This window comes from Geotrypetes seraphini, chromosome 11 (genome assembly GCF_902459505.1).
Source record: "Geotrypetes seraphini chromosome 11, aGeoSer1.1, whole genome shotgun sequence".
Taxonomy (NCBI): Eukaryota; Metazoa; Chordata; class Amphibia; order Gymnophiona; family Dermophiidae; genus Geotrypetes; species Geotrypetes seraphini.
This window is the reverse complement of record NC_047094.1, coordinates 133,911,748-133,925,179: the sequence shown is the minus strand read 5'-3', so window position 1 is coordinate 133,925,179 and position 13,432 is coordinate 133,911,748. Positions and strand designations below refer to the sequence as shown.

General features: G+C 43.7%; 1 protein-coding gene across 6 annotated transcripts in view; it reads left to right on the top strand.

Annotated features, from left to right (window-relative positions):
• Positions 1-13,432, top strand: part of PTPRT (protein tyrosine phosphatase receptor type T) — a 680,142-nt gene that overhangs the window by 327,192 nt on the left and 339,518 nt on the right. For all 6 annotated transcript variants that reach the window (XM_033963545.1, XM_033963543.1, XM_033963541.1 and 3 more), the window contains exons 3-4: positions 5,939-6,210; positions 7,254-7,335. In XM_033963545.1, coding sequence (XP_033819436.1) covers positions 5,939-6,210; positions 7,254-7,335 — 354 coding nt within the window. The remainder of the gene's footprint in view (positions 1-5,938; positions 6,211-7,253; positions 7,336-13,432) is intronic.

The following is a 13,432-nucleotide window of genomic DNA, read 5'->3' as shown; positions in this document are numbered from 1 at the left end:
GTCAAGTGGGAAGGAGCTAGCGGTATTAAGTCATTTGCAGGAATTTCTTGAAGAGTAGAGTCTTTATTTCTTTGATGAATGCTAAACAGACAACTTACTGAAACATTAATGAGAGATAATATAAACATGAGGAGAAAATTGGAAGCCTTGGACAATCTCTCTCTCGTAATAATAATCTTAGATTAATCAACTTTCCTATGGTGGCAACAATACCTCCGAGAGATATGATAAAAAGATATATGATTGAAATATTGGGTATATCAGAAGATTTGCTTCCGCCACTTACTCAGGTTTATTATTTGCCTATACGAAGGGATGAAGGACAACATCAACAATTACAGCCATCACAAGAGGTTCAACAGAACTTAAATGTTTCATCGATGTTGGAACAGTCGGATAAGGAAATAGCGTCACCTGTAACTTTACTTCTTACTGTTGCCTTGGTGCCAGATAAAAACTGGTTGCTGAGACTTTACTTCAAAAATAAGTTAAAAGAATTCTTGGGATTTAGAATACAAATGTTCCCGGATCTGGCACGAGATACCCAGAAGCGTCGACGTGAATTTTTGATTTTGAAGCCGGGAGTTATTGCTCTTGGAGCTTCCTTCTTTTTACGACACCCATGTAAATGTGTGATATTATATCAAAAGCAAAAATATGTTTTCTTTGATGAATGTTAAACAGACATCCATATCTGACATACAGACTTGGATAGGGTTACCATATTTTTCTCTGGGAAAATCTGGACGCATGGCCCCACCCCATTCTACCTCAGCCCTGCCCATTCCACCGTAAGCCCCTTCAATTATGAGCAATAAATTTGATGATTTTGATGGTGACACAACTGATCCATTTCTTATTGCTTTTGATATGGAGTCCCTTTACGCCCTGTAGATTTAGTAGTGACACCAGGAAGTACTTCTTCACAGAAAGGGTGGTGGATCATTGGAACAAACTTCCGGTGCAGGTGATCAGGGCCACCAGCGTGCTCGACTTTAAGAATAGATGGGACATCCACGTGGGATCCCTACGAGGGTCGAGCTAAGGAACTAAGTCATCAGCACTCAGACTTAATGGGGTGGGTCAGTAGAGTGGGCAGACTTGATGGGCTGTAGCCCTTTTCTGCCGTCATCTTTCTATGTTTCTACGTTCCTCAAAACGAGGCCTTGTTTATCATTAAAAGACGTCTACAAAGGACGGTTGGAAAAGTTTTTGGCAAAAAATTCAAGTTAAATATTTTTTTAAAAATTTGACAGAACTCTCGTTTTCCGACGGGATGGAAAAACTGGAAACTCTCTGGACTTACCCCGCTCTTTTACAAAGGTGCGTTAAACTTTTTAGCGCTTGATAAATAGTAGTGCACGCTAAATACACGCTAAACGCTAACGTGTGCATGTTATCCTATAGACATGTTAGCGGTTAGCGCACGTGTTGATTCAGTGCGCACTAAATATGACCTAAAACGCTTAGCGCTCCTTTGTAAAAGAGGGGGTTAGTGTATAGCCCTCAATGGAGACTGTTCAAAAATATAACTTTTTTTTTCTTTAATATTTAAATTGATTTTTTTACTGAACTTTTCAAACCACCTTTTTAAATAATATGCCCCCTCTTTTATGAACGCATAGCGCGAGTTTTAGCGCCGCCAGCGGTGGTAACTGCTCTGACGCTCATAGGAATTCTATGAGCGTCAGAGCAGTTACCGCCGCTGCTGGCGCTACAACCCGTGCGCTATGCGTTCGTAAAAGAGGGGGATAATTCCTAATTTGAGGGATCTCAATCTTTTTCTGAAGGAACCTACCATGACTGTACTCGTCCCCAAAATTGTTTTCGGCTTCTGAAATCCACTTTGGCGAGAGATAAAAGAACAGCGACCATGGCAACCAATATCGCAAGCCTCTATATTGCTAAGCTTGAGGATACTTTCCTAAATTGCCATTGGTTTCATGGAAGTTTTTAATGTTTACTGTATATGTTGATCATCTGTTCATGACCAACAGTACGAGTGGATAACAAATGTGTTCAAATAAATATATGTTGAGGTTAGATTTGCAAATTGTTGACATTTTCATGTTGTGGAGATGCAGTGTGGATAGGTGAAGAGTTCCACAGTTGTATACTTAAGTCAAAGAAAAGAATTAGGATACCAATCTGAAGATGGTTGTATTTGCTGAATATACGGTCTTCTCTTAGCCTAAGCAACTGTGCAACGATGGCGATAAATATCTGGGCCTGTCTGTTGCAGGGAAGACCTGGGGGACCCACTGCTTTGGTTTGAAATAGACTGATAACTCAGATTCAGGCCATGCTTTAATTTGGAAGAAAAAGACCTCTGCTGAAAGAAAAATGTTAGTGCTGTACCTGTGCTGAGGGAATAAATTTAATTTTGCTCTTTTGCTCTGACTTTACTTTAGTTTAACCCTGGGTTAATTATTTGCTGTAGAATGAATTGTTGAGGAAAGTTCATTTGTGCAAATCAGCAAAAAATGTATTTTACTGCAAGCGTAAGCAGTTCGGGTGCAGTGACGTCTTCTCCTCAAGGATGGGTTGAGTTCCATCTTGATCGGAATTTTCCTAACCCTTAGGTTTGGAAGTATGGGATGGTGTAGTAGAAATATAAATATAAAACTGCTTGAGAGGGTGCAGAGACGAGCAACGAAGCTAATAAGAGGTATGGAGAACTTGGAATATAAGGAACGACTCAAGAAACTGGGACTGTTCTCCCTTGAGAAGAGGAGGCTGCGAGGGGACATGATCGAGACGTTCAAAATGCTGAAAGGCATCGATAAAATAGAGCAGGAAAATAAATTATTTACATTGTCCAACGTGACACGGACAAGAGGACATGGTTTGAAGCTAAGGGGGGACAAGTCCAGGATAAATGTCAGGAAGTTCTGCTTCACGCAGCGAGTGGTAGATGCCTGGAATGCTCTCCCAAAGGAGGTTATTAAGGAATCCACTGTGCTAGGATTCAAAGGCAAATTAGATGCACATCTCCTTACGAGAGGCATAGAGGGATATGGGTGACTAAAACTACATCAGGTGTATACCTGACTGGGCCTCCGTGTGTGCGGATCGCCGGACTCGATGGACCATGGGTCTGATCCGGAGATGGCAGTTCTTATGTTCTTATGTTCATCTCTCTTTGGCCAAGGTAGAGTTACCAAAGTGGAAACTTTGCGGACTGTGGTTGAGGGGGTATGTTTTGTGCCAGATACAGTAAGTTCCACCTTTAAATATCAATACCTGGAAATATATTTATAGATGTTTCAGAATCCTGGGACAAGGCTGTTCTCATAGATATATCCAGAAACATAGAGTATGACGGCAGAAAAGGGCTGACGGCCCAACAAGTCTGCCCAATCAAGAACCCTCCCTCCCTTGAGAAACCATCTTTTAAGCATAACTCTGTAGCAACCCCAACTGCCTGTCCCATCGACTCTTGAAGTCGAGCACGCTACTGGCCTCGACCACCTGTCGTGGAAGACCATTCCATCGATCAATCACCCTTTCGGTGAAGAAGTATTTCCTGGTGTCACTATCGAATCTTCCCCCCTTAAGTCTTAGCGGATGCCCTCTTGTCGCCGTGGGACCCGTAAGAAAAAAGATTTCTTCCTCCACTTCAATGCGGCCCGTGATGTATAACTGTAAATTGCGTTTCAACGATCAGCATTGTTTCCATATTTTGCATCTTAGAACACCAAGAGCCACTACTTAAGAAAAAAAACCCCAGGTCACTGGATAACGTGTTGCAAAGTCTTTAAAGCAAGGAGGGATTGGCATTTGCTGAAAAGTATTTCTAATTAGAATGCATCGGCTTTGTGGAAAATAAATGATTTGGCTATTATATATTAAGGGTCCGTTCAGGAGGTTCCGTCTGTCTGAATATAGTTATTCCTCCAAGAGTTTTGAAGAAAATGAAAATGTTGGAGTCCTTAAAACTGAGAAATGCTTCATGCACCACCAAGAAACATGTTTAAAAAAAAAAAAAGAAAAAAGAAACCGGAATAAAAGGATAGCTTTATGTCCTCACACTTGTGCAAGTCCAAGAAAAATTGCTTTGGTCACCAGTGGTAAGGTTAATACAGATCGAAGAATGGATTTAATTGGATAGGCATCAGGTTTCGCTCTCTCGCCAAGATCGCCACGTACGACATAGGTAGGGGAATAAAATGTTTTGAATTTAATGAAAAAGAAGCATTTGCTTCTATCTCACTGTACAGTAATTAAATTTACAGTAGTTTAATGAAATCACATTTACATTATATTAAATCTTTCCATGTACGAAGTTCTTGGAAGCAGTACACCATATTTTTATGGGTATTATTCCCTTCAGCTAAAAAGTAATTTAACTTGAGCTAACAATTATTATATCTGGATTTTTAAATAAAATTGTTTAGCCATCTTCTAATAACTAGTTTTCCAAAAGCATCGATTGATAGATAGGTAATTACGTATCTATTAGGCCAATATTTAAATAGTACTTAAATATTTTCTATGTCAAATATCTAAGTGTTTTTTGGAAAATCTGGTGGCATTATAGGGGTAATCCTACAAGCATGCCTGATTTTAGATGACAGGAATTTGTATAAAATACTGCCATTTTAATTCTATTCATGTATAACTGGGAAAGCTTGAATGACCTGTTGAAGAATACTGACTAGCAGAAAATACATCCAACTTAGAAGTTGACCCTTAAGACCAAATCCAGATGAAAATCCAAATCCCAAACAAATGACTTTGAACATAAAAATTGCCACTGCTGGGTTAGACCAGTGGTCCATTGTGCCCAGCAGTCCGCTCACACAGCGGCCCTCTGGCCAAAGACCAGCACCCTAACCAAGACTAGCCCTACCAGCGCACGTTCCGGTTCAGCAGGAACTTGTCTAACTTTGTCTTGAATCCCTAGAGGGTGTTTTCCCTAAAACAACCTCCGGAAGAGCGTTCCAGTTTTCTACCACTCTCTGGGTGAAGAAGAACTTCCTTACGTTTGTAGGAATCTATCCCCTTTTAACTTTAGAGAGTGCCCTCTCCTTCTCCCTACCTTGGAGAGGGTGAACAACCTGTCCTTATCTACCTAATACCTAATGAGCACACATTAGAGCAGTGGTCCCCAACCCTGTCCCAGAGGACCACCAGGCCAATCGGCTAGCCCTAATGAATATGCATGAGAGAGATTTGCATATAATGGAAGTGACAGGCATGCAAATCTGCTCCATGCATATTCATTAGGGGCTTTCCTGAAAACTCAAACAGTATACAATCCTCACTCAATAGGATAAACCATTCAAAAAAGAAGAACAGACCAACTTGTAACGTTCTTCATCTTTCTTTATTCAAAAATTTTTTCTTTTGTTCTTATTATTCTTGCTCCAATGCTCAAATGCCCGACGGGACCCGTTTCGCCAAACTGGCTTTATCAAGGGTTCCAGCAAGGAGCCTGCCCTGGTAGCAAGAGGAAGCTAAATTAAGTGCTCCTTGCTGGAACCCTTGACAAAGCCAGTTTGGCGAAACGGGTCCCGTCGGGCATTTGAGCATTGGAGCAAGAATAATAAGAAAAAAAGAAAAAATTTTTGAATAAAGAAAGATGAAGAACGTTACAAGTTGGTCTGTTCTTCTTTTTTGAATGGTTTATCCTGTTGAGTGAGGATTGTATACTGTTTGAGTTGTTCAACTTACCTCACTTCCTATCTTCAAGAACCTTTTTCGTAGTGTTTACTGCTTTCCTGAAAACCCAATTGGCCTGGTGGTCCTCCAGGACAGGGTTGGGGACCACTGCATTAGAACATTCAAATAACATTGATATAATATAGTAATATAATGATATATAGCACTTGCAGTCTCAATTCGCTTGAATTTTTTTCTATTCTTTTTATCTCTTCATCTCTTGCTATATTTTTTCACCGTCTTCTTTCCCCTTTCTCCTTTCTTTTAATTCCAGGGTCCTTCATGATGGTAAATAGCTCTGGACGGGCGTCTGGACAGAAGGCTCACTTGCTTCTACCGGTTCTGAAGGAGAACGACACCCATTGCATCGATTTCCACTATTACCTATCGAGCCGAGACCGGTCCAACCCTGGCTCGCTGAATGTCTTTGTGAAGGTGAATGGTGGACCGCAGGGAAATCCCATTTGGAATGTGTCGGCTGTCATTACAGAAGGATGGGTGAAGGCCGAGCTTGCTATCAGCACTTTCTGGCCAAACTTTTATCAGGTATTGAGATGCCGTCAGTCATAGTTCTCATTGTCTGGTCACAGCAAACTGGTTCTTCTTTGGGAATTATTATCCACATTCCATATCTCGTCCCTCTAGGGTAACCAGGCCCGCTCTATTCTGCATCTGGGCCTGCCACATTCTGCCCCAGCCCCACTCAGTTCCAACTCCAGCTCCGCCCCTTTCTGCCCCGGACCCTCCAAGTTTGGCCTCCAGCCTCATCCCCACAAACCTCCTCTCTTCTTCCCTGACAGTCTCCAGCGGTGTCTGGAGGGCCTGGAGCATGAACGGATGTGTGTGGCATCATCAGCTGGTCAGCGCCTAACTTAAGTTGACAATGCTCTTTAAAAACAAACAGAAAAAGCATTTTAATTTGAAAAATGTAGGTGCCTTTCAGCGCCTTAATAAACGGTACCTGCATGATGCTTACAAAGGCATTTTATGACTCCTAATGACACTGTGGGCGTGGCTAATGCCAGAAGTGTCATTAGGCGTGACTCACGTAAAAGATAGGTGCCGGGAATGTAGGCCTTGAAAGCCCTGGCCTACATTTCCGGCGCTTACCTTTTCTGAAGCCATGGTTATTAAGGTAACCGTTGTGTGATCAGCGGCCATTACACAATTTATTGAATCGGCGCCTTAGGCCCTCTTTTACTAAAGTGCACTAACCGATTTAGCGCGCAATAAAACGCCAACGCGTGCACGTTAGGGATCTTTTTGCACAGGTGCGTTAGGGCCTTAAGCTCCTCTTGAGCCGGCGGTAGCTTTTCGGGTAGCGGGCGCTAAAAACGCTAGTGCACCTTGGTGAAAGGAGCCCTTAGTCTGCGGACGCGTTAGTGTTTTGCGCGCGCTAATTTGATTAGCGTGCTCTAATCAGTTTGCGCGCCTTAGTCAAAGAGGGGGTTAGTGTAGGTGCTGTTCTCTAAATTGTGGTCTGTTTTATAGAATCTGTCATGCCGTCACTGGAACTCTGAATGGGTACGATAGATTTCTCTCATGTATTGATTGGGTTTTTTGTTTTTTTTTTGCCTTGTGCGTTTCAGGTTATATTTGAATCTGTGTCCTTGAAGGACCATCCAGGGTACATTGCTGTGGATGAGGTCAGGGTACTCGCCCATCCTTGCAGTAAGTATTTCATCCTTTCTTCCACTTCTAAATATAGTACTTTTCAGGTATGAGCAGTCCTTGGTTTCTGGTTGTTAATCAGCTTCCGCTGTGATAGCCTTGAATCCTGTCCAAACTGCTTACAAAGTGAAGGCAGTCAAGCTTCAATAAATGCATCACTTTCTAACTAGAGCAACAGGCAATTACCTATACAAATCTTTAACGGCTTCACCTCGTCAGATTACATTCCGTACAAAAGAATTATTATGGTTGCCATTCATATTCTCCTTAGCGTAAATTTAGAGTGAAGTGTTCTGGCCTGAATCTCCACTTCTCAGTGTGCGTTTAACTCGTTAGGTCCTCCTAGAATATAATGTATATGGCATAATGCTGGTTGGAGGTATATTAATGCATTGTTTAAACGTTCCAATGCCCATTAAAAAACACTTTATTAAAGTGAATGCATGAAACAGTCGGAAAACACCCGTAATCCAATACAGTGGTTTCTGATCTTTTTGGGACTGTGACCTCATAGTCGCAGCCACATCAATATCGTGACCCTGCCAAGACACATCTGAATGATGTGCCCTATGTGCATTTTTAGTATACCGTATTTTTTGCGCTTAACCATAAGACACACCTAGGTTTAGAGGAGGAAAAGAAAAAAAATATTCTGAGCCAAATGGTGTACTAATATATTTAATAAAATATACCAGGCTCTGCACCCAGCTCCCCCCACCCCTCAGTTCATGCCAGGCTCTACACCCTGTCCCACTACCCTGCCCTGTACCCTGTCCCCCCCGTCTGGTGGTCTAGTGGTAGGCTGGAACAGGAGGGATCCGTCCCAGCCAACTAACAATTTTTTACAGACCCATCCCCCCAGTACCTTTTGAAATCCCCCTTAAATCCTGGTGGTCCAGAGGTGTATTGGCAGGAGCGAGCTTTCCGCAGCCATTAAGGGAATGGCGCAGGGCCAGGCTGGAGCGCAAAAAGCTCGCTCCTGCCTTGTGTGACGCTGGCCCTGATATAATAAGGCAGCCGTCCAGTGAAGGAGGGGCAGGAGTGCGGAAAGCTCGCGCCTGCTGATATACCTCTGGACCACCAGGATTTAAGGGGGATTTCAAAAGGTACCGGGGGGGGGGGGGGTATAAAAAATTGTTATATTCGCTCCATAAGACGCACAGCCATTTCCACCCACTTTTTTTGGGGAAAAAAGTGTGTCTTATGGAGCATAAAATACAGTATCTTAGATAAAGCACTGCTGGAGAAAAATGGAATCTACTTTCATTTCACTTCCGCTTTTTAACATAAAAAAACAGGCAATATGGAGTAGTATTGGGGGGGGGGTCTCTTAAATATGCAAAAGAATCACTGTGTCCACCGATGACTCATTCCGACCATATGCGTTTATGTTCTTGTTTTCTCTTCTAAGTCATTAAGTTAATTGAATAATAATGAAACGAAGCAAATCTTCCCCTCCCATGGAGCACCCATCAGCTACCCATCTCCTGGCGCCTTCAGCAAGGAAATCATTAGTGGTTCGGCAGGGGGGCCTCGCTGTTGGGCGACTCCCTGGGCAAGGAGCATTCGTCATGATCCAGGGTTAGAAGTCTAGCAGCTGGAGCTGAGGATGTGCTGAACGCTTCCAGCTTGAGAAGCAGCCAGACACCTTCAGTCATTTGCTTTGTATCTGCCCATGTGTTTCAAGTAAAGCAGATTTCATTCAGTTTGATTCTGGAAAAATATTCTAAATATTAATTGAATTTAGGGTCAGGGTTAGGAGGTGGCAGCCAGGGCAAATGCCCAGGGTGCACCAGGCCTAGCTCTAATCTAATCTTTGATTTTATATACCGATTCATCCCTATAAGCACATAAGCATCGCCTCTGCCGAGTCAGACCATAGGTCCATCATGCCCAGCAGTCCGCTCCCACGGCGGCCCACCAGGTCAACGACCTGTAGTGATCTGTTACTCAAGAGCATTTTGTCTTATATAGTAACCCTCTAATTGTACCCCTGGATTCCCTTACTCTTCAGGAATTCGTCCAATCCCTTTTTGAAACCCAAGCATAGGACAGCCAAGCCATTGTGACATCACTGATGAGGTTGGCTCTTATTGGTGGAATGAGGCATTATGACATCACAATATCTGCTCTGGATACCAGATGCTGTCATTCTTTAGAGTTTATCTCAATCTCAGTCCTTCTACACCAGCATTCTTCAATGCATGGCTTGAGGGTCAGTGGTTGGGCCCATTCATACTCTGATTCTTCCCTCTCTCCTTAAAGAATGACATGGGGATGGTTTCCTAAAATTAACTGTGAGGATGGGGGCAAATTCTGTCCTGGTTTCATTCTCAATGAAATTATTCCAGACTTTTCTTGACACTTTGTTTCAATGAGGCAAATGTATCTAGTAAATGGGCAGAAGTATAGGGAAACCAAGCCATTGTGACATCACCGATGAGGTTGGCTCATAGGCATTGGTGAAATGAGGCATTATGACATCACAATACGAGGGACCGCTGAAAAGTTCTTAGCCCAACCAAGAACAGAATGATGTGAAGCCATTTATAGAGAATGTCACAGGGACAGAATTTGTCCCCGTCCACAGGAAACCATCCAGTGTCATTCTTCAGTGTATCTTCACCTCAGTCCTTCTACACCAGTCTTTGTCTTGTCTTGAAACATATTTGCCTTTTCCGGTCTTTGTAATTCTGCAGTCATTCAGCTCGGCTGTCACTTGGCCTCCAAAATTCACCTAATTCAATATTGCTTTTCTATTGTGCCAACTATATAATTCTATATCTCTTTGTTCAAAACATTTTGAAAGAATGCACTGTTTTGATTTTAAATGAAAGGGCCGTCAAGCATGAATGCAATGTTCATCATTCATTGTCTTTGCTCATAATGTCCTAAATCCAGCACAAGACTCAGAAAGAACAATGTTATAATTAAAACAACCACAGACCATTGTGCTCATACGAAGCTCTAGGAAAAGGACGATCCTTAGATAACTTGTTGGTCTTTCCCTGACTATGTATTGTGTAAACAAGAAGTCGAGCCATGCAAAAGATGCCACTGCTGCATCGCATCCACTGACGTGGCAAGGGGGAGTGGGCTTCCTACGGGCGTGACACCCCTCTTCCTCTCTCTGCCCCTGTTCCTCTCCTTGCCATGTGCGTACGTCCCTTGCCTTCCCCTGTACCTTTTTTTTACTTCCCCGACGCGAGGTTGCCGCCCGCGTCGGCACCGGCACACTCTGATGTCACTTCCGGGAGCCACACCTAGGAAGTGATGTCACAGGGTGGGCCGACGCTGAAGTGGGCGCGCTGGTCATGCCGTTGCATGGCAGTGGGGGCGGGGTGCCACCAACCCCCCCAGGCGCTGCTCACCCTTACTCCGCCACTGATTGCATTACACATTACAAAGGGATAGATTCTATATATTGCGACCAAAGCTGCATGAGCGCAGCTTAATCGTTGAACAAGCCAATTGGTACTGATAATTGGCATGGATTTTCTAAGCTCGTGGTGTGCATAAATTCTAGTGCGTGGATCTCGGAAGGAGTCATGGCCACGGGAGGAGTATGGGCAAGTCAGGGAAACTCCTAAACATTGGGTGCATTGGTATAGAATATGGCCGATCCACGTTCAACGTAGGCGCAGGCACTTAGGCTTGGTTTTCATTGGCATAAATAGTTGCATCTAAATATTAGCCAACTACATATTGTGACATTTCCGCTTCCCGAGACGGTCATGTCAAAGTGAAACCCCGGTCTCAGTCTCTTACTCGAGACCAGACTCTCACTGAGAAGGATCAGGAAGAAGATCCTGAAAGCCTAGCTGCCTATCCTGAGTCTTCTAGCCTAGAGCAGTGCCCTGAGTATAGGTTAACTGCCCGGCCCAGAAAAGCTTCCAGTCACACTAAGGGATTTAATCAAGCTCCCAGTGATATTCTACCCTGTAGCCTGAGGGGGAGCCCAAGAACACACAAGCTAGGCACACGTTCACCCAGTGTAGGGCATGGCCCTAAGCCTGTTAAGCAGCTCTCCAGAGCATTAAAGGAGGCTGCCCAAGAGAGTCTGAGAGAGAGAGTTCTCCGGGCCAGGAGAAGGCCAGACCTCACTCCAGAGCCAATGGAGTGTGAGGCTCCAATGCCTCAGGAACCAGCAGAGCAGCTGGATACACCAGAAAGCATGGACCTGGATGAAGGGTGTATGCTGGAGACCGTTATGGAAGAAACCATGGATGTGGGCTTGGCAACTTTCCACTAAACACTACAGGTACAAGGCTGTACACGAATAATAGTGGAGAGGAGTTTTGGGAAGAACTGTTTTGATTGCTTGTGCTGTAAAAACAAGCTTAGAGCAGTGCTGCACCAGCTTGATTGGATTGCTACATTGCAGCTGTGCAGGAGCTCAAGAGAAGCCCAAAGGACTGTGAGCTAATCAAGGCTGGAAATTTAGGAGCCTGCAGTAAGGCTTCAGTTTTTGTCTTTTGTTTTTGCTTAAAGTTTACTTTATGTTCAAGACTGTAAATACCTGGTGAAGAAACTGGACTGTGTTGGTTAGTAAGCCCAGGACTCCAGCTCAAGGCTGGATAAGTGTGTTAAGTGACTAATTAAACTTTACACATTATTTTTAGTTCAACTTGACTCACGGTGCTTTATTTTTAGCAAAGCCCAAGTTAGTGAGACACCAGTGAGGTCTCCCCCTTTGGGAGCCGCGTCAGGAGTGTGCTACCCTCTACCGGGGGTCTTCTTAACCTTACCGAGACCCCGGCAGGTGACAATATCTCTAAACTGCAGCTAACTTTGGAAGCGTTTTATAGAATCACGCTAAGCGCCGTCCGTTTTTTGGCACCAGTTTTTTTAGGTGTCATGTAGAATATGGACCAAAGTGTGGAATGGTCTCGGCATTCAGGGACTCATTCTACAAACGGCTTCCTGATTTTGGCAGTGGTAGGCCTCCTACTACCACCTAAGTAGCCAATCAGGATATATGTTTAAAAAACAAAACAAAAAACTGGATGTGGTCAATGACCCTAAAATGTAGGTGTTATGCACATTTAGAAGCATCTAGGCATGCTTATGGACGCACAAGGCCGACATGGGCGTGGTTTATGCCATAAGTGGCCTTTGGCGTCCATGTGTGACCCTTTGTGCTTCCGTAGGCACAAGACAGACACCTTATATGTAGGCCTCTAAAATGCTGGCTTACATTTAAGGTGTTTGTTAAAAACAAAAGGTGTGATTTTACAAAGGTTGCCGATGCGTGATTGACATGTGATCGGCGGCTGCTACTTAGGCGGCCGCCAAGACTGGCATCCTTTGTAGGATCAGGCCCTCTGTGGCCATCTTACAACAGAAAGGATAGGAGCTACTTCATATGCTCTCCTAAGCTTCATTTTGACAGTTCTTTATTTGAAAGGTACCAAAACAGCTACTTCTGAATCTCTTTGGGTAAACTTAACCAACCCCGTTCACCACTGCGCCTTTTTCAGGCAACATAAATGCTGGTTGGACTTGGCCATACTGTGTTCAGCTTCAGAGGTAGCAGTTTTTATCCCTTTGTTTGGACAAATTCATGGAGGAAAAGTCCATAGTCTGTTATTGAGACAGACATGGGGGAAGCCACTGCTTGCCCTGGATCGGTAGCATGGGATGTTGCTACTCTTTGGGATTCTAGAATCTTGTTACTCTCTGGGATTCCAGAATCTTGCTATTCTTTGAGATTCGTTATGGAATGTTGTTACTCTTTGGGTTTTGGCCAGTTACTAGTGACCTGGATTGGCCACCATGAGAATGGGCTACTGGGCTTAATGGATCATTGGCCTGACCCAGTAAGACTATTCTTATGCTCTTATATTTTTGGAAGAAAGAATTTTCATAATGAAACGCATATATATTTTTGTTCTCTTCTCTTGCGCATATATGTTTGCTTATTTTACTTTAAACGTGGCTCATTCTACCTTAATCAATAGCAAACATAAGAACATAAGAAGTTGCCTCCACTGGGTCAGACCAGAGGTCCATCGCGCCCAGCGGTCCGCTCCCGCGGCGGCCCATCAGGTCTATGACCTGTGAAGTGGTTCCTGACCATTTCTATAACCTACCTTTA